Source organism: Aquarana catesbeiana, linkage group LG10, assembly GCF_042186555.1.
Source record: "Aquarana catesbeiana isolate 2022-GZ linkage group LG10, ASM4218655v1, whole genome shotgun sequence".
Lineage (NCBI taxonomy): Eukaryota > Metazoa > Chordata > Amphibia > Anura > Ranidae > Aquarana > Aquarana catesbeiana.
Window position 1 is genome coordinate 160,953,153 of NC_133333.1, and position 21,943 is coordinate 160,975,095.

The 21,943-nt window shown below is 41.2% G+C and overlaps 1 protein-coding gene across 3 annotated transcripts in view; it reads right to left on the minus strand.

The window, feature by feature from the left end:
* Positions 1-21,943, minus strand: part of LOC141110987 (synaptotagmin-1-like) — a 390,027-nt gene that overhangs the window by 94,775 nt on the left and 273,309 nt on the right. For all 3 annotated transcript variants that reach the window (XM_073602857.1, XM_073602859.1, XM_073602856.1), the window contains exon 3: positions 12,788-12,969. In XM_073602857.1, coding sequence (XP_073458958.1) covers positions 12,788-12,969 — 182 coding nt within the window. The remainder of the gene's footprint in view (positions 1-12,787; positions 12,970-21,943) is intronic.

Consider the following 21,943-nt stretch of genomic DNA (forward strand, 5'->3'; position numbering starts at 1 on the left):
TTTGTAGAACCACCTTTGACTGCAATAACAGCTGAAAGTCTTTTTGGGTATGTCGCTACCAGCTTTGCACATCTAGAGAGTGACATTTTTTCCTATTCTTTTTTGCAAAATAGCTCTGTCAGATTGAATGGAGAGTGTCTGTGAACAGCAATTTTCAAGTCTTCCCACAGATTCTCAATAGGATTTAGGTCTGGACTTTGACTGGGCAATTCTAACACTTGAATATGCTTTGATCTAAACCAATCCATTGTAGCTCTGGCTGTATGTTTAGGGTTGTTGTCCTGCTGAAGGTGAACCTCCGCCCCAGTCTAAAGTCTTTTGCAGACTCCAACGGGTTTTCTTCTAAGATCGCCTTGTATTTGGCTTCATCCATCTGCCCATCAACTCTGACCAGCTTCCCTGTGCCTAATGAAGAAAAGCATGCCCACAACATGATGCTTCCACCACCATGTTTTACAGTGAGGATGGTGTGTTCAGGGTGATGTGCAGTGTTATTTTTCTGCCACACATAGCGTTTTGCTTTTGGGCCAAAAAGTTTAATTTTGGTCTCATCTGACCAAAGCACCTTCTTCCACATGTTTGCTGTGTCCCCCACATGGCTTCTCGCAAACTGCAAACAGAACTTCTTATGGCTTTCTTTAAACAATGGCTTTCGTATTGCCACTTTTCCATAAAGACCAGACATTTGGAGTGCAGGACTAATAGTTGTCCTGTGGACAGATTCTCCCACCTGAGCTGCGGATCTCTGCAGCTCCTCCAGAGTTACCATGGGCCTCTTGGCTGCTTTTCTGATTAATGCTCTCCTTTCCTTGCCTGTCATTTTGGATGGACGGCCATGTCTTGGTAGGTTTGCAGTTTTGTCATACTCTTTCCATTTTCGGATGATGGATTGAACAGTGCTCCATGAGATGTTCAAAACTTTTTATAACTTAACTCTGTTTTAAACTTCTCCACAACTTTATCCCTGACATTTCAGGTGTGTTCCTTGGCCTGCATAATGCTGTTTGTTCACTAAGGTTCTCTAACAAACCTCTGAGGGCTTCCAAGAACAGCTGTATTTACATTGAGATTAAATTACACACAGGTGGACTCTATTTACTAATTAGGTGACTTCTGAAGGCAATTGGTTCCACTAGATTTTAGTTATAGGTATCAGGTTAAAAGGGGCTGAATATAAATGCACGCCACACTTTTCAGATATTTATTTGTAAAAATTTTGAAAAACATTTTTCATTTTCCTTCCACTTCACAATTATGTGTCACTTTGTGTACCACATAATATCCCCAAAAAATACATTGGGGTATGAATACTTTTCCAAGGCATCGTAGCTGCAAAGGGTGGACAAACTCAACATTGAACCCTACGTAGTAAGATGTGGATGTCATTAAAGTTCATGTGTGTGTAAAGCCAGGCGTCCCAATACTTTTGGTAATATAGTGTATATATTTATTTTGTTTGTTTTAGAAACAGACGTCAGGTTTCTTTGAGTGTTTGAGTAAACACTTCTCAAACAAATGCTGTTGGAAACCTTTGCACAAGTTGTCCTCTAATACAACGGGAACATAAATAATATTGTATGTAGAACAAATGTCAGTTGGCAGTTGAATGCTGCCATTGTCTTTACAGGGATAATGGGCAAACTATGCATTCAAGTAACCAAGGTCAACAATAGTCTGACGCTTTGACATATTTGACCTATGGCTTATATGATACAATAGTGCAATCTAGAGGTTGAATTTGGAAATGTTTCACCCATAGAAAGTTATTGTAAAGGAAGTAGTGACAAAGAGGCCACACCCATATGGGTATGGTAAAACTTTTAAAATACAAGGCCAGCAACATAAGCTGAAAGGGGGACTCCATGATAACATAACAACAAGGAACGTCTGTGCCAGAAACTTCAACAACTTCATTATGCTAGCACCCGATTTCTGCAATCGCTCAAAGGATAGCTAGAGGATGCAGGCAATGCATTTTTTTCTTTTTTCCCTTTAGAATATTGATGACTTATGCACACTGCAGCTTAAAAAAAAGCCGCTTTTACAGCCATTTGAGCTTTTATTTCTCTTAAAGCTTAAGGAAGCTTGTGCTTTTTTGCACGTTTTTATTGAGCTTTTTTGAGCATAAACTTTTTTTTTTACACAAACCCTCCCCTCAGCTCATTTTATCTTTTATTGTGCATTCTCAAGCTTCTTTGAGCTTTTCTGAGCTTTTTGACGCTTTTTTGGGGCATCTTTTCTGCTCAAATTCCTCTCAAAAACGTGAGTCTGGTGGGGGTTTTTTCTGCCTGTAAGAGCATATGCCTTAAAAAGCCATAGTGTCATGGAGAGCTCATAAAAGCTCAAAAGCCAGTAGGAGCAGCTTCTTTGATCTTCTTTGAGATGCAGTGTGCATGAGCCCTGAGTGTGCCTCAGCTGCTTGTAATGAATTAGTCATTCAGAATAAGTCCTGCACAAGACATGATCCAACAAAGAGCTATTCCTTCAGAGCAGACGCAGGTAGGAATCTGAAAAAATGTTTGTTAAAATCCCTGCAATATTCAGCAATCATCCAGAGGGGATTGTTGTTTTCTCAACAGAAGTGGAGTTACTCTGTAAGTACTTTAGATTATTGATCGGAAAAAAGCATGCGGCAGTCAGGGTCAATGTGAACTCAGAACTCCTAACCTGCATACTTGCTGCAGCCTGAAGTTCAGTGAATCAGAAAGAAATTCTTATTGATACTATTCTGTGCCTTACTTCCTTGGCTTTGTATAGTTTTGTGTGGACTGGCTTAATCCCACATTGCTTGTAGCAATTTTATACTTGACCATACAATGTTTTATCCTGTTATTGTAACACACACAGTGGGGACGCAAAGTATTCAGACCCCCTTAAATTTTTCACTTATATTGCAGCCATTTGCTAAAATCATTTAAGTTCATTTTTTCCTCATTAATATACACACAGCACCCCATATTGACAGAAAAACATAGAATTGTTGACATTTTTGCAGATTTATTAAAAAAGAAAAACTGAAATATCACATGGTCCTAAGTATTCAGACCCTTTGCTGTGACACTCATATTTAACTCAGGTGCAGTCCATTTCTTCTGACCATCCTTGAGATGGTTCTACACCTTCATTTGCATCCAGCTGTGTTTGATTATACTGATTGGACTTGATTAGGAAAGCCACACACATGTCTATATAAGGCCTTACAGCTCACAGTGCATGTCACAGCAAATGAGAATCATAAGGTCAAAGGAACTGCCTGAAGAGCTCAGAGACAGAATTATGGCAAGACACAGATCTGGCCAAGGTTACAAAAAATTTCTGCTGCACTTAAGGTTCCTAAGAGCACAGTGGCCTCCATAATCCTTAAATGGAAGACATTTGGGAAGATCCAGAACCCTTCCTAGAGCTGGCCGTCTGGCCAAACTGAGCTATTGGGGGAGAAGAGCCTTGGTGAGAGAGGTAAAGAAGAACCCAAAGATCACTGTGGCTGAGCTCCAGAGATGCAGTTGGGAGATGGGAGAAAGTTGTAGAAAGTCAACCATCACTGCAGCCCTCCACCAATCAGGGCTTTATGGCAGAAGCCTGACAGAAGCCTCTCCTCAGTGTAAGACACATGAAAGCCTGCATGGAGTTTGCTAAAAAACACCTGAAGGACTCCAAGATGGTGAGAAATAATATTCTCTGGTCTGATGAGACCAAGATAAAACTTTTTGGCCTTAATTCTAAGAGGTATGTGTGGAGAAAAACAGGCACTGCTCATCCCCTGTCCAATACAGTCCCAACAGTGAAGCATGGTGGTGGCAGCATCATGCTGTGGGAGTGTTTTTCAGCTGCAGGGACAGGACGACTGGTTGCAATCGAGGAAAAGATGAATGCGGCCAAGTACAGGGATATCATGGACAAAAACCTTCTCCAGAGTGCTCAGGACCTCAGACTGGGCCTAAGGTTTACCTTCCAACAAGACAATGACCATAAGCACACAGCTAAAATAATGAAGGAGTGGCTTCACAACAACTCCGTGACTGTTCTTGAATGGCCCAGCCAGAGCCCTGACTTAAACCCAATTGAGCATCTCTGGAGAAACCTAAAAATGGCTGTCCACCAACGTTTACCATCCAACCTGACAGAACTGGAGAGGATCTGCAAGGTGGAATGGCAGAGGATCCCCAAATCCAGGTGTGAAAAACTTGCTGCATCTTTCCCAAAAAGACTCATGGCTGTATTAGATCAAAAGAGTGCTTCTACTAAATACTGAGCAAAGGGTATGAATACTTAGGACCATGTGATATTTCAGTTTTTCTTTTTTAATAAATATGCAAAAATGTCAACAATTTTGTGTTTTTCTGTCAATATGGGGTGCTGTGTGTACATTAATGAGGAAAAAATGGACTTAAATGATTTTAGCAAATGGCTGCAATATAACAAAGAGTGAAAAATGTAAGGGGGTCTGAATACTTTCCTTCCCCACTGTATATAAAATAGCGTTGTGCTATAAACAAATAGGTTAAATACCAGTGAACTGTGACAAAATTAATATTTGAATAAAGAATCTAGAAGAATCTCATAAAGTCCACAAAAGTCCCAATAATTAAATCCAGTAAATCCTTGATATAGTGCTCTTTAAATAAATTCATAACTGAATCAGTGTCACCAGCAACCACCACCACCCAGAATGCTTACCAGATTTCCATGACCCACTTTCTCAAGAGAAGTTATGTAGTGCATATAGGATCATCTCAAAAAATGATCATAACTCCAAGAAACAAAAAAAAAAGGAGGGGCGCGGGTTAGGAAATGGAAGGGGGACAAAAGAATAAGTATGGGACTGGGATCTCATGCATTGTTGATAAATGCATTGACATCCCAGTAAATGTTCAGGCCGTGTGGGACATAAGACTTGATCTCATAGATCCATTGGGTTTCCAGTTTGGATATCTCCCTTCTAATAACACTTCCTCTCCAATCAGGGACAAACTTGTCAATCTCTTGGGATTATGATCTAAACTTTTTTTTAGATTATGGTATAGACTTTTAACCACTTCAGCCCCGGAAGGATTTACCCCCTTCCTGACCAGAGCACTTTTTACAATTTGGCACTGCGTCGCTTTAACTGCTAATTGCGCGGTCATGCAATGCTGTAACCAAACGAAATTTGCGTCCTTTTCTTCCCACAAATAGAGCTTTCTTTTGATGGTATTTGATCACCTCTGCCGTTTTTATTTTTTGCGCTATACACGGAAAAAGACCGAAAATTTTGAAAAAAAATGATATTTTCTACTTTTTGTTCTAAAAAAAATCCAATAAACTCAATTTTAGTCATACATTTAGGCCAAAATGTATTTGGCCACATGTCTTTGGTAAAAAAAATGTCAATAAGTGTATATTTATTGGTTTGCGCAAAAGTTATAGCGTCTACAAACTAGGGTACATTTTCTGGAATTTACACAGTCTTTAATTTATGACTGCCTATGTCATTTCTTGAGGTGCTAAAATGACAGGGCAGTACAAAACCCCCACAAATGACCCCATTTTGGAAAGTAGACACCCCAAGGAAATTGCTGAGAGGCATGTTGAGCCCATTGAATATTCATTTTTTTTGTCCCAAGTGATTGAATAATGAAAAAAAAAAAAAAAAAATTACAAAAAGTTGTCACTAAATGATATATTGCTCACACAGGCCATGGGCATATGTGGAATTGCACCCCAAAATACATTTAGCTGCTTCTCCTGAGTATGGGGATACCACATGTGTGGGACTTTTTGGGAGCCTAGCCGCATACGGGGCCCCGAAAACCAATCACTGCCTTCAGGATTTCTAAGGGCGTACATTTTTGATTTTACTCCTCACTACCTATCACAGTTTTGAAGGCCATAAAATGCCCAGATGGCACAAACCCCCCCCAAATGACCCCATTTTGGAAAGTAGACACCCCAAGCTATTTGCTGAGAGGCATGTTGAGTCCATGGAATATTTTATATTTTGACACAAGTTGCAGGAAAGTGACAATTTATTTTTTTTTTTTGCACAAAGTTGTCACTAAATGATATATTGCTCACACAGGTCATGGGCATATGTGGAATTGCACCCCAAAATACATTCTGCTGCTTCTCTTGAGTACGGGGATACCACATGTGTGGGACTTTTTAGGAGCCTAGCCGCGTACGGGACCCCGAAAACCAATCACCGCCTTCAGGATTTCTAAGGGTGTACATTTTTGATTTCACTCTTCACTGCCTATCACAGTTTCGGAGGCCATGGAATGCCCAGGTGGCACAAACCCCCCCCAAATGACCCCATTTTGGAAAGTAGACACCCCAAGCTATTTGCTGAGAGGCATGGTGAGTATTTTGCAGCTCTCATTTGTTTTTGAAAATGAAGAAAGACAAAAAAAAAAATTTTTTTTTTCTTTTTTTAATTTTCAAAACTTTGTGACAAAAAGTGAGGTCTGCAAAATACTCACTATACCTCTCAGCAAATAGCTTGGGGTGTCTACTTTCCAAAATGGGGTCATTTGGGGGGGGTTTGTGCCACCTGGGCATTCCATGGCCTCCGAGACTGTGATAGGCAGTGAAGAGTGAAATCAAAAATTTACGCCCTTAGAAAGCCTGAAGGCGGTGCTTGGTTTTCGGGGTCCCATACGTGGCTAGGCTCCCAAAAAGTCTCACACATGTGGTATCCCCGTACTCAGGAGAAGCAACAGAATGTATTTTGGGGTGTAATTTCACATATTCCCATGGCATGTTTGAGCAATATATCATTTAGTGACAACTTTGTGCAAAAAAAAAAAAAAAAAAATAATAATTTGTCTCTTTCCCGCAACTTGTGTCACAATATAAAATATTCCATGGACTCGACATGCCTCTCAGCAAATAGCTTGGGGTGTCTACTTTCCAAAATGGGGTCATTTGGGGGGGTTTGAACTGTCCTGGCATTTTATGCACAACATTTAGAAGCTTATGTCACACATCACCCACTCTTCTAACCACTTGAAGACAAAGCCCTTTCTGACACTTTTTGATTACATGAAAAAATTATTTTTTTTTGCAAGAAAATTACTTTGAACCCCCACACATTATATATTTTTTTAAAGCAAATGCCCTACAGATTAAAATGGTGGGTGTTTAATTTTTTTTTTTTCACACAGTATTTGCGCAGCGATTTTTCAAACGCATTTTTTGGGGAAAAAACACACTTTTTTACATTTTAATGCACTAAAACACACTATATTGCCCAAATGTTTGATGAAATAAAAAAGATGATCTTAGGCCGAGTACATGGATACCAAACATGACATGCTTTACAATTGCGCACAAACGTGCAGTGACAACAAAATAAATACATTTTTAAAAGCCTTTAAAAGCCTTTACAGGTTACCACTTTAGATCTACAGAGGAGGTCTACTGCTAAAATTACTGCCCTCGATCTGACCGTCGCGGTGATACCTCACATGCATGGTGCAATTGCTGTTTACATTTGACGCCAGACCGACGCTTGCGTTCGCCTTAGCGCGAGAGCAGGGGGGACAGGGGTGCTTTTTTTTTTTTTTTTTTTTTTTTCTTTATTATTTTTTTGCTTTTTTATCTTATTTTAAAACTGTTCCTTTCATTTTTTTTTTTTTTTTAATCATTTTTATTGTTATCTCAGGGAATGTAAATATCCCCTATGATAGCAATAGGTAGTGACAGGTACTCTTTTTTGAAAAAATTGGGGTCTATTAGACCCTAGATTTCTCCTCTGCCCTCAAAGCATCTGACCACACCAAGATCGGTATGATAAAATGCTTTCCCAATTTCCCAATGGCGCTATTTACATCCGGCGAAATCTAAGTCATAAAATGCTCGTAGCTTCCGGTTTCTTAGGCCATAGAGATGTTTGGAGCCACTCTGGTCTCTGATCAGCTCTATGGTCAGCTGGCTGAATCACCGGCTGCATTCTCAGGTTCCCTGTTGAGACAGGAGAGCCAGAGAAAAACACGGAAGACGGTGGGGGGGGGGGCATTCTCTCCCACTGCTTGTAAAAGCAGTCTAGAGGCTAATTAGACGCTAGGATTGCTTCTACATGAAAGCCGACCGCTGGCTGAAAAGAATGATACCAAGATGATACCTAAACCTGCAAGCATCATTCTGGTATAACCACTCAAAGTCGTGAATGCTGTACCTGAAGACAAAAATATGGTTAACAATAAAGCACAGTAAACGGTAAAGTATAAAAAAATTGCAGACCTGAAAAGCAAACATGATAAAACATAATAACAATAAAACATTGCAGAATAGAATACAGTAAAAAAGAGCAGAACAATAGAGAGAATAGAGAAAGAGAGAATAGAGAGAGAACAATAAAACGACAACTATTATTTTTTATTTTATATTTTTGTTTGTGTTTTTTTTTTTTTTTTTTTTACACTTTTTTTGTAACTGTAACTTTTATAACTGTAACCGGTTCCAGGTTCGGGTCTCTCAAAATGCGATGGCATCTTGGGAGACCCTGTGAAAGTGTGTCCTAGTCTGTGCAATGCTGTACCCTACGCTAATACTCAGCTAGTGAATGGTAGCGTTCAAAACATTCACCAATGCAAAGACCAGGATTGTCAGGACAGGAGGGACAATAATAGTGGGTGTCACGCCTATATCCGCGCTTGCTGCAGACACAACATCTTTTTTGGGGGGGTTCGTTGGGTAGGGGTACTCGGGAGGACATAAAAATGCCTCTCATGCAGCCGACTGCATTTGGTTGGGGATGTGAATGGGGGAAGTACGGGCGCTGCAGAAGTGGTGGGTTCCCAATTAGGATTGGCGAATGCAGCAGGAAGGGCACTATGGGCATGACGGGCCTGTGTTTGTCTTCTTGGTGGCAGCGGGACACTATTTGTGCTTGCCACCTCACCAGCTTGAACTGCACTTATGGGACTCGCCACGTCACCAAGTGTTACTGCAGTGCTGGTTTGACTACGACCGGGGTGTACTAGGCCGCTGGCGCTTGCCAGTTCACCAAAACGCTACCAAAAAAACTGTTAGCGATCGCAGGGATCAGGCCTGACTCTGCGAACGCTGCAGTTATGCATTTAGTGTTTTGTAAGTGACAGTGATCGATCGATACTGCACTTGGGTGGGCTGGGCTGGGCCGGGCGGAGGGGCAAAACGCAGGTGCTAGCAGGTATCTGGGCTGATCCCGCTAACACTGCGTTTTTGGGAACCCTAAACTGCTGGGGACGCCAGTATAGATCTGATCGGATCAGATATTGATCAGTTCAGATACTATACCACTAAGGGAGGTGTACAGTGCGTGCGTGGGTGTTAGCGCTACTGGCACTAACTTGACGCTGCCTGGGGCTGGTGCTTGCCAGTTCACCAAAACGCTACAAAAAAAACTGTTAGCGATCGCAGGGATCAGGCCTGACTCTGCGAACGCTGCAGTTATGCGTTAGTGTTTTGTAAGTGACAGTGATCGATCGATACTGCACTTGGGTGGGCTGGGCTGGGCCGGGCGGAGGGGTAAAACGCAGTTGCTAGCAGGTATCTGGGTTGATCCCGCTAACACTGCGTTTTTGGGAACCCTAAACTGCTGGGGACGCTAGTATAGATCTGATCGGATCAGATATTGATGCGTTCAGATACTATACCACTAAGGGAGGTGTACGGTGCGTGGGTGTTAGCGGTACTGGCACTAACCTGACGCTGCCTGGGGCTGGTGCTTGCCATTTCACCAAAATGCTACCAAAAAAACTGTTAGCGATCGCAGGGATCAGGCCTGACTCTGCGAACGCTGCAGTTATGCGTTTAGTGTTTTGTAAGTGACAGTGATCGATCGATACTGCACTTGGGTGGGCTGGGCCGAGCTGGGCGGAGGGGCAAAACGCAGGTGCTAGCAGGTATCTGGGCTGATCCCGCTAACACTGTGTTTTTGGGAACCCTAAACTGCTGGGGACGCTAGTATAGATCTGATCGGATCAGATATTGATCTGTACAGATACTATACCACTAAGGGAGGCGTATGCTGCGTGCGTGGGTGTTAGCGGTACTGGCGCTAATCTGACGCTGCCTGGGGCGACGCATATCACCGCCGGGCGATCAGGGGGCTAAATCTTTATTCGGTAATAAACGGCGGGTGCCCTGACACTATAAAAAATAAACAAACTAACCAGCGTCACCCGTAACGGTTATACAGTGATCAGTGGTGAAAGGGTTAACTAGGGGGCAATCAAGGGGTTAAAACATTTATTAGATAGTATATGGGGGTCCCTGTCGCTATAAAACTCTGACGGCGAACCTAAATATTTACGTCCCTAACTAGCATCACCAGCGACACTAATACAGCGATCAGAAAAATGATCGCTTAGCGACACTGGTGACAGGGGGTGATCAAGGGGTTAAAACTTTATTAGGGGGGGTTAGGGGGGTACCCTAGACCTACAGGGGGCCTAACACTCACTGCCCTGACACTGTAACTGTCACAAACTGACACCAATACAGTAATCAGAAAAAAAAAAAAACCTGCTTGGTGTCAGTTTGTGACAGGGGGGGGGGTGATTGGGGGGGGATCGGGGGGCGATCGGGGGGGGGATCGGGGTGTTTAGTGTGCCTGGCATGTTCTACTGTGTGTGTGTGTGTTGGTGCACTTACATTGCAGTCTTCTCTCCTCGGCCCGGAACGGAAAATACCGAGCCGAGGAGAGATGACATCATTTCCTCTGCCTCTGTGTACAATACAGAGGCAGGGAAATGATCCCATTGGCTGGGAGCGATCGCGAGGGGGGGGCCACGAATGGATGGCCTCCCCCTCACCTCCGATCGCCGGGGGAGATTTGCCGACCGCCGCAGGCACCGGGGGGGGGTCCGATCGGACCCCCCACCCGCGGGCAGGCAAGGACGTACATATACGTCCTTTTGCCTGCCCGTGCCGCTCTGTCGACGTATATAGTCGTGCGGCGGTCGGCAAGTGGTTAAAGTATGAACATTGTGGGGTTGCTTGCCATTAAATATTTTTGATTAATTTAATACTATTGCTGTCTGTATGCAATACTCTATATTTTTGTTATCAAGTAATCATTTTGTGTTGTTTTCTAAATAACCACTAGATGGTGCATTTTGTGTCCGTAATGGAGTCTTTGATTTGTTTATTTTTTTATTTTTTTAATTATGTACAGTATCGGTCTCCGCTTGGTTTATATTGATGTGTTTTATTTCCATTCCAGATAATTTTTAATGATGAGTATTATTTGTAGGCTTTAGAATTGTAAAGAGGCTTTCTAGCCTTGATCTGTTTTATTTCTGACCGAAGTTTGGCCTATGAGTTAACAATCCCATGTTTTTCTCACACAGTTAAGAGAGAGAATGAGAATCTGCTGCTGCTGAAAAGGTACAAGCTAAATCATTTATTATTATGCTATATGTTATAAGATAATAATTTATTATTTATCTATTTACTGTGAAATTACTGGTTTGAAGTTATAACATCAAACTTCAGTAATTTGTCCATTAAGCCACCTGCTTGAGTGCAGTTTTTAAAAATATAGTAAATTACTTTAAAAATAATATATAATAATTATTTTATAATACTTATGGTAATTAACCCCTTGCCACCCAGGCCAAGTCTGACACTTCTCTCCTACATGTAAAAATCATAATTTTTTTGCTATAAAATTACTCAGAACCCCCAAACATTACATATATTGTTTTAGCAGACACCCTAGGGAATAAAATGGTGGTCATTGTAACTTTTTATGTTACACGGTATTTGCACAGCAATTTTTGAAACGCATTTTTTTCGGAAATAAACTGTTTCATGAATAAAAAAAAAAACACTAAAGTTAGCCCGATTTTTTTGTAAACTATGAAAGATGATGTTCCGCTGACTAAATAGATACCTGACATGTCACGCTTTAAAATTGCGCACACTTGTGAAATGACGCCAAGCTTCAGTACTTAAAAATCTCCATAGGCAATGCTTTAAATTTTTTTACAAGTTACATGTTTAGAGTTAAATAGGGGATCTAGTGCTAGAATTATTGTTCTCGCTCTAAAGTTCGCCACGTATGTAACCTGTGTGTATCTGGCTCTGATGCTAGCCAGTGCCTGACCAGCCACTGGCCTCATTGCACGTCCCTGTAAGTCAGTAATGTACAAAAGATTGGCTGCAAAGAGCCCACAGGCAATACTTGTGACTAGTTCTTTGCCTTCTGCTTGGGCAGAAGGCTTTTACTTCAACAGTTTAGGTCCTCTTCACTCCATTATGCTTTTACCTCTGTGTCTGCATAAGTACTTAATAGAAGGGAGTGGGACATCACTTCTATTGAATTTTCTGTACTGTTAGGTAGTGATAAAACAAGCATAGAAATAAAAATACTTCATGATAGCCACAACAGGCAGAAATAACAAGCTGTTTAAGAAATTTCCCCGCTGCAGTCCTCCACAAATAAAAGAAGCCAATAAGTAATTCATGTACTTGGTATTGAATATATCCCTGCACAGTGAACTAAACCTCTAAAATAAGATATATCTTGTTTTTTTTTTTCTAAATTTTATTTCTTTTTTGCTTGATATTTTATAAAGTGTTGTTTATTTTTTAAAATACCATATTTATTTTACAGGTAAATATTTATCAAGAGGCATTTAGAAGAGTTTGAAAAGCGCGCTGGGCTTGCTAATATGAATATCCAGCATTTCCTTGATTTCTAGCAAACTGCATCAAGAAAGGGAAAGGGGAAGGAAAATAAAGAAGCTATTAAAACACTATACACTAAAGCATTGTATATTGACAATATGAAACTGTAATATGGTAAAGACTAAGTTACCTTATCAATGTAACTCTTTCCCAAGTCTTTTACTTCCTTCATGTTAATCTGGGCCTTGACCTTGTCTTTACCTTTTTTGCCTTTCTTCTTTTTCCCAAAGCATTTCTTACAGATACAGAAACAGCAGCACAGCAGAAGCAAGCCGGCCACAATCAGAATGGTAGCCAGAGCCCATGGAGGAACTGCAAGTGAAAAAACAGAAAGCAAACATTTTAGCAATTACACAGTTTATTGCAAGCAAGTAAGTACTGCACAACAGTACTTGTACATCTCTATACATTCTAACTATTCAAACTAGGATACAATGCATTTGCACAACAACAAAACATCCTGAAAGGAGGGTCTTGTGTAACGTCAAATTATACAGGAAGCATTAAGGCTTGTGTATTTTATGATTTCAAATATGGCAGAACTCAAAAAAATTTGCAAAATAGTTTATTTGCAGAATGTAAATATGTCATTAGGCAGTTAATGCATAATCTGTGCTACATAAATGGTTTGTAATTCTGCCAAAACTGCTTATGGAGCATAGAGCAACTCAACTGGAGCAAGAGTGGGAAGACACCATTCCAACGAAGCCTTGGTTAGAGAGAGATTTTTTTTTGCCTCTGGTGAAAGCAGCAAGGAGCACATGGAAGGGTGACGCATGTCAAAAACAGCAAACATAAATTCCCAGCTCACTTACCAGCCAGCCAGTAAGTGGGCTGGGAATTTTTGCATGTTGTTTTCTGACATGCAACATCTTATGCCCTGTACACACGATCAGACATTGATCGGACATTCCGACAACAAAATCCATGGATTTTTTCCGACGGATGTTGGCTCAAACTTGTCTTGCACGCACATGGTCGCTCAAAGTTGTCGGAAAATCCGATCGTTCTGAACGAGGTGACGTAAAACATGTACGTCAGGACTATAAATGGGGCAGTAGCCAATAGCTTTTGTTTCTTAATTTATTCTGAGCATGCATGGCACTTTGTGCGTCGGATTTGTGCACAAATCGGAATTTAAACAATCGGATTTTGTTGTCGGAAAATTTTATATATCCTGCTCTCAAACTTTGTGTGTTGGAAATTCCGACGGAAAAAGACAGATGGAGCCCACACACGATCGGAATTTCCAACAACACAATCCGATTGCACTTTTTCTGTCGGAAAATCCGACCGTGTGTACAGGGCATAATACTGGTCACTTGGGAAAAGGTTGCCGCTCAACCCAATGTGAGTGTGTTTCTGGTGAAGCTTGTCTGCACCTTCTACTGCCAAGTTTGTTCAATAACCATTTGTTTGGTCATAATAGGCGATGCCATTAGCTTGGAACTACTCCCCAAGGGGTATGTAGAGTTACAGGTTCAGGCATGTTTAACAACAGATCAACATGAAGATGACCACAACTTCCAAACATTAGAAAGAAAGGGCTGTAGCTCACAACATCTGCCTCATACTGCAACCAATGTACTTAATGCTGTTTGTGTGCACAGAGCATGCCCAGCAAGGTGCGGTTAAAGCATTCACACACTCCATTCCCTTGTAGGGAATATAGGGTAGTGTGTGACTTTTTAATTCCACAAGGTGGCACAATTCAGAAATCACCTTAGAATGCAAGTTAGGGATGTTTGATTCAGTGGGCACCACAATAGAGAATTCTGAGAAGTGTTTGACAAACACAAAGGCATAATGATGCACTGAGAAAGTCTCAGCTACTGTGAAAAAGTCCATAGTAAGTAATTCAAATAGTTCTCCGGTGTTTACCACAAATGGATTTGTGCGTTTCTCTTGTCCCCTTTGAACAGCACAATTTGGGCATTCTTGACAAGCTTTCTGTACCCAGGTGTATAATCTAAGACAACAGAATTACTGAACATATGCTACAGTACATTCTGCACTGAAATGTCGTCCATTGCAATGCAAAATCAGACAAATGCCTAGGGCAGATAACTCTGGGATCACCAGCTGGTAAATGTCCTGCTGCTCACTGTGTATTTGCATCTGTTGATAGAAGAGATCATTGTGCTTCTGAGCTTATCCAACTGCCAATTCCTTTACCAATTCTATACCAATATCTCAGAAATGGAGAGATATTGGGGTCTCTCTATATCTCATCGAAGTGTGGATCTCAGAGACAATTTCTTGATACAGACTTGTAAGGTTGGCTGTTGCAATGTGTGTGCCTAGCGGGTGTCTACTTGCAAAGGACCAACCCCATACTCCCCCAGCAACTCCTCAATGCCCCTTTTGAGGTTGTTTATGACGATACTGGGAAGGTGCATCAATTTTGCTGTTTGAAAGCCAAGACTTTAAATTAATGATATTGTTAAATCAAGCTAGCCTTGCCACCCAATGCCGTTTTAGTGCAGCTAGCTTGACCTTCTCCAGATATGCGAGTTTATTTTTATCCTTATAGATCTCCATTCATCCACCAAGCAGATGCTCAGCAAACATTTTGGTTACAGATCCTACCACTGCTAAATGACTCAAGTTTGATGGGACTTTAAATGGCAAGATTGCATTCACTATGGCATAGACTCTGGCTAGTGTATTCTATGACTCTTTCTAACCCTATCTCATTCCTGAGCCAGTACAGGTCCCAAGCCTTGCAAACTTCCATCTGTATACACCTGAAAGGGTTTTTCGTAATCAGCATATACCAGGCTATAATCATTTTTTTCTTGAGCATCTCTAATGCTTTTATTTGAGCTACATGCTATTTGGTCTCAATTAAAGGGAAGGTTTTGCCCACACAAAGCTGCATATGAGCAGCAGCTATCCAAGCAAACTTCAGAATGAAGCATCTGTAATAACTGCCCAGACCCAAGAAAATGTAAGCCACAAGTATCAGTTTCGAGGGTCTGCCAAACTTGTACAACCTGTGTTTTAGTAGGGTCAGGGTATACCCCTTCAGCTTTAACTTTATTTCCAAGATACTATATCAAGTCTGGATCAGGTGACATTTATTTGGCTTAAGTTTTAGTTCATACTGGGTTAAGCAAGTAAGAACCAGATCTAAATATCAACTGTGTTTCTCAAAGGTCTTGGAGAACATAATGATGTTCTATAAGAGAAATCATTACAGAGTCAAAGTTCAGATCTCCAAGATACTGTTTCATCAGTCTCGGAAAAGTACCGGGTGCATTGGTTAGGCTAAAGGGTGTTTGATTTAAATTTTTTTTTGCAGTTCCTCTCCTTGATGGGAAATTTGCCAGCATCCACTGGCCAGGTCTAGTAGTGAAAAGTACCAAGACTCAACTCCCAAACCCCAAGTAAATGAGAGAATCTACTACCCTTGGAAGGGGGTAGGCATTACGATAAGTACAAGCATTGACTTTTCCGTAATCCATGCAGAAGCTTAAGTTACCATTCTTTTTCCAGATGAGGACTATGGAAGCAACCCAGGAATATGGTTTTCTTGGATCTTGACCAGGAGCTGTAGGAATATTCTGGTATCCTTCTCAAATAGGGCAGTGAATAGGGTGATCTATAGTAGAGATTTATCTGTAGTCGTCCAGCCCTTTAGCAAAAGTAAATGTATTTCTAAAAAATTGAGTTCTTACCAAGCTGCAAAGCCCATATCACAGTTTAAACCAATTTGACTCAATAGACGGGTTACCTCCACAACTAAAAGTGAGTCAAGCTAAAAATCTGGACAGAGTTGTATATGGAGAACCAACAATGGTATATCTTGTGATAAAAAACACTTTATTATTGCAAAGTTATCAAAATAAGAGCAACACTGGCCCACCCTGCCATACACCAATAAAATGGTTAAAAAATACAATTGTCACACAGAATAGGCACAGCAGGACCTCACACATTTGTGCAGATAGAAAGTAATGAATTTCCCAGTATGTTTCCTAGTACTCAAGGGGTTTTGATAGGGAGTCCTTGGTTGCTAGTGCACTACTTGTCACTAATAGGGCTTGTTGTAGGCTATGTTCAACACTGACACCTCCTACACCTAATAATGCTAATGCTTTAGCAGCCTTTTAGGTTTCATGTAAACAGCCACTAGAGGGCCTCTGTGGGATGCACTTGGATGACAGACTCTGAAGGGGACTTTTCTCTGCTTTAAATAGTACTTCCAAACTGCGTAATTATGTCCTGAGGAAGCATACGGCAAGTATGCAAAATGCATTGATGTAACAGGACACAGCAGGATACCAAACCTCACCTTACATGCCACCCGTTTTGCTCAGCCTGACATGCAGCTTTGGAGGGCTGATACAGCTCCACCGAATCACATAGCGGGAGTGCTTTCTGCAAGGCAGCTGGGAACTTTTATGTCAGTATTATCCCCTTTATGGACTTTAGCTCCCCCATTTTCCTTTGTATACACAGAGCTGAAGAAGGTATATAATGAACTTGCCTTCTCTTTGCTGATAGTCACCAACTCTACATTATTTTGCAGAGGTAGAAGACATAGCACTTCCACCATTTCAGTCTCATTGTTATTCTGTGTCTGTTGTCTAATGGAAATTACAAATGTTTTTGCGACTGACTCCTCACCAGTTGGCTTATAGGGAATTGATTTGCTTGAAAAATGGCCATGCAATATCTAGTTCCTCAAAAGCATTCATGAATATACCACTTCTTCAGAACATTGAGTCACCAAAACCCCAATATGCTCAACAGTCTGATTTTATATCCACAGGGTCATCAAAATGACCCCTACCACCAGGATTGGCAGATTATTGGCAGTGAGCACATTTTCAGAGACTTATGGTACTTGAAAAACAAAGCCCTCCAGTGGTGCTCTGTCACCACTGACAGGGCTTCCATCTTCATCTGGTCTTCCTTGTGGGTTTGCATGCTATGGCTGTTTGAATGGCAGTGCCATGATGACGTCACTCCTGGGCATACACGCCAGGAGTCACGGCCGCGGCACAGAGCTCTGGATTGACGGAACATTCACTGTGCTCTTAATTCAGCGTGCAGTGCGCTTGCGCCTGTGATATCACTGGCTGCAAAACAAGCAAATATCTCCTATAGGTAAGCTTTATTATAAGCTTACCTGTAGTTAAAAGTGATAAAGCGGAGTTTACTACTGCTTAAAGTTATGACCACAGGAGCTGAAAGAAATGTACTAATTTAACAGAATAAGTATTTGGCTGAATGATCAGATAGGGACTGACTGTGTGCATGAGGCCTAAGACTGTATAACAGGGAGTTTAGCTGATAATTACTACTTTCTGATAAACAGTAACTCTCTCAGTGAAGTCCAGGGCAGCTCTGGTAATAGGAACATACTGACAGCAATTGGAGAGGGGCTCACCACAGTAGTCTGGCTTCCTGCACACAGGTTATGACAATGGAGGGCTGCACACCTAGTTGCAGATCACTTGCCAGTCTAGCTCTGCCTCATCAGGTGTGTCCTCTTTGGGCTGCTGAAGGAGGAAAGCTGAGAAATGTTTCTGCGCTGTGCATGTCCAGGACGGAATTGTGGGAAATGAATAGAAAGGGGCACATGCCTGCATCTGAACATGAAGAGCACATGGCACACCGCTACACTTCACCCCACTTGAACTTTTTGTCCCCTGCAGATTTTTAGACTATTCAAATTCAACCTGCACATAGTGCACAGAGGGTCTCCCAAAAATGGGTCTCTGGAAGTGCCTCAGGGAGGAGTCTTTGTTCCATTTTCTAGGACAAGAGGTGATGCATCCTTGTCTTCAGATGTATTATTAAATGATTCTTGGAGAAAATGATGGAAGAGCAGGAGGCAGCCACCATTGAACCTCCAATGGCAGAGATGTTTGTGGCTCATGCACTGGGACAGGTTCTTTCATAATCACACTTACAGTGCCTTGAAAAAGTATTTGTACTCCTTGAAATTTTCCACATTTTGTCATGTTACAACCAAAAATGTAAATGTATATTATTGGGATTTTATGTGATAGACCAACACAAAGTTGCACAAAATTGTGAAGTGAAAGGAAAATGATAAATGGTTTTCAAAATGTTTCACAAATAAATATCTGAAAAGTGTGGCGTGTTTTGGTATTCAGCCCCCTTTACTCTGATAGCCCTAACTAAAATCTAGTGAAACCAATTCCCTTCAGAAGTCACCTAATCAGTAAAATAGAGTCCACCTGTGTGTAATTTAATCTCAGTATAAATACAGCTGTTCTGTCAACCCCTCAGAGGTTTGTTAGAGAACCTTAGTGAACAAAAAGCATCATGAAGGCCAAGGAAAACACCAGACAGGTCAGGGATAAAGTTGTGGAGATGTTTAGGATTAGGTTATAAAAAAATAAAATCCCAAGCTTTGAAGCTTTGGAGCACTGTTCAATACATCATTCCATATTGGAAAGTGTATGGCACAGCTTCAAACCTACCAAGACATTCACCTAAATTGACAGGCCTGGCAAGGAGAGCATTAATCAAAGAAGCAGCCAAGAGGCCCATTGTAACTCTGGAGGAGCTGCAGAGATCCACAGCTCAGGTGGAATAATTTGTCCACAGGACAACTATTAGTCGTGCACTCTACAAATCTGGCCTTTATGGAAGAGTGATAAGAAGAAAGCCATTGTTAAAAGAAAGCCATTAGAAGTCCAGTTTGCGAGAAGCCATGTGGGGGACACAGCAAACGTACAAGCAAGCACAACACACAAACATGTGCAAACAAGCACACAGCAAACAAGGTGCTCTTGTCAGATGAGACCAAAATTGGACTTTTTGGCCTAAAAGTAAAACACCACGTGTGGCGGAAAACTAACACTGTACATTACCCTGAACACACCATCCCCATCGTGAAACATGGTGGTGACAGCATCAAGTTGTGGGAAAGCTTTTCTTCAGCAGGGACAGGGAAGCTGGTCAGAGTTGATGGGAAGATGGATGGAGCCAAATACAGGGCAATCTTAGAAGAAAACCTGTTAAGAGTCTGCAAAAGATCTGAGACTGGGGTGGAGGTTCACCTTCCAGCAGGACAACAACCCTAAACATACAGCCAGAGCTACAATGGAATGGTTTAGATCAAAAGCATATCCATGTGTTAGAATGGCCCAGTCAAAGTCCAGACCTAAATCCAATTGAGAATCTGTGGGAAGACTTGAAAAATGCTGCTCACGGACACTCTCCATCCAATCTGACAGAGCTTAAGCTATTTTGCAAAGAAGAATTAGCAAAAATGCCACTCTCTAGATGTGCAAATCTGGTAGAGACAAAAAGACTTGCAGCTGTAATTGCAGCGAAAGGTGGTCCTACAGACTTAGGGGGGCTAAATACAAATGAACTCCACACTTTTCAGATATTTATTTGTAGAAAAATTTGAAAACCATTTATCATTTTGCTTCCACTTCACAATTATGTCCCACTTTGTGTTGGTCTATCACATACATTCATACATGCATTTTTGGTTGTAACATGACAAAATGTGGAAATTTTAAGGGGTGTGAATACTTTTTCAAGGCACTGTATGGGCTTTTCTTTGAATCTCGATGGGTTTGAGGAAGTTACAGTGTATGCGTCTTGGTTTTTCTTGGGTTTCTTCTCTCTGAATAGACTGGCACGTCTGGAATGGGCCATTATGAGACAATTCCAGAGACTTTTTCCCATTGTGTTTGCATTTTTTTTGCTTGTGTGTGTGCTTTACATCAGACTAGCCCTCTGTCCCCAGGTTGAAGGTCAAAGTCAGACCCTTCTTACTCTTCATGTACATCTTTAAAAGAGGAGTACAGCCAAAGCTGCATAAGAAGGCATTTTTGTTTTCTTATATCTCTTCAGAAATAGTGTAAATGAGATCCATGGTGATTTCAGGCTCACCTCACTTGATCTTTTGGCTGTCGAAGCATCCACACACAAAAGGATAGTCAAACAACACATCTTTGGGGTTTTAGATGGGGAGTCATTTTCTGTCCTACTGCTTGACTGCTAACAGTGTAGCATTCTGGTTTAATGGCCATGTATGCTTGGGTCAGTCTCCTCAGAGAACGCAGTTTCACAGCCCCAGGACTGAATTAGTCTCATTGCCCACCTTAAATCCCTCTGAAGCAGTGTTCACCTTCTCCACGAGGGTGGCAACCCCTTCTTGCCCCTTAGATGAGTAGTCTTTTCTGCACTTCAAAGTGGATAACTGTTCTGGAGCTGAATCATCCCTTCTGTCAATTTCTGGATGGCCACCTCCCATGAAGCCATCTGTTTGGTTGCAGGTGAGTCTATTGATTTCCCACCATTGACAGCCATGGTTGAGTTAAAGCCTGTATATCTATGCTACTGACCCTATGGCCGCTTATAACAGTTTGTGAGACTTCAAATTGGGGCTGCGTCTTTCTCTTGCGAGATTTTCCTGACCTTGTCAGACAGCAGTCCATCTAGAAATTGTTTCTTCAGCCATCCCATCTGCATCACCCCAGCTCAAAAACTGAGGAACTTGTCTTCCCTGGTCCAGGAAACCAATGGGTTGTGAAAAATAGAGGTACAGGGGAATGCGCCTGCATCTATGCATGGTGAGTAAATAGGCACTCTGCTACACTAATAAAGAATGCTGTTACTTGTGTAATGCAGAACAACATTATGTTTTACAGGTTTTTAATGGTGTATTTAGCCTAAAGATCAGGATATCAAATATAAAATACCAGTATAGGGACATAACCTTTTTATCCTCCACTGACTAGGTTTAATAACAATTAAATCTCCACCTCTACTTTACCCCTTGTAGTTATTTGTCTACTTCAGGTTTAAATACGTAGTTCACCCTCTATAACCTCTACAGAGAAGTAGTTAATAGATCAAATAAGCTTTTAACTCAGACAGAGACTTAACTCATAATCTCTAGTTAAGGAGAACATGGACCTATCAAAATGTTGTAATACCAGTATGCCCTGTGTTATAGTAGATTGCAAAGGTGTTCATAACTTAATATTATTTTTACTCTGTTTTCTTATATACAGTATAGAAATAATAATCAAGACAAATTGATGTTTTTGAATCTAGCCTATTAATATTTACCATGTTTGTGAGCAATTGCTGTTTTATGCTGGGTATAATGTCTGTTTGCTATAACAAATGTGAACTACACCATACAAAATTATGTTAGTTTTTATATTTCAGAGATTTCTTATACTTACAAAATATGACCCCCCTCCCGGGACTCTGCACATACTCCCTTACGTAATGGACAAAAATAACTTTAGTACAGTCGTCCTTTAATTCCCCCCCC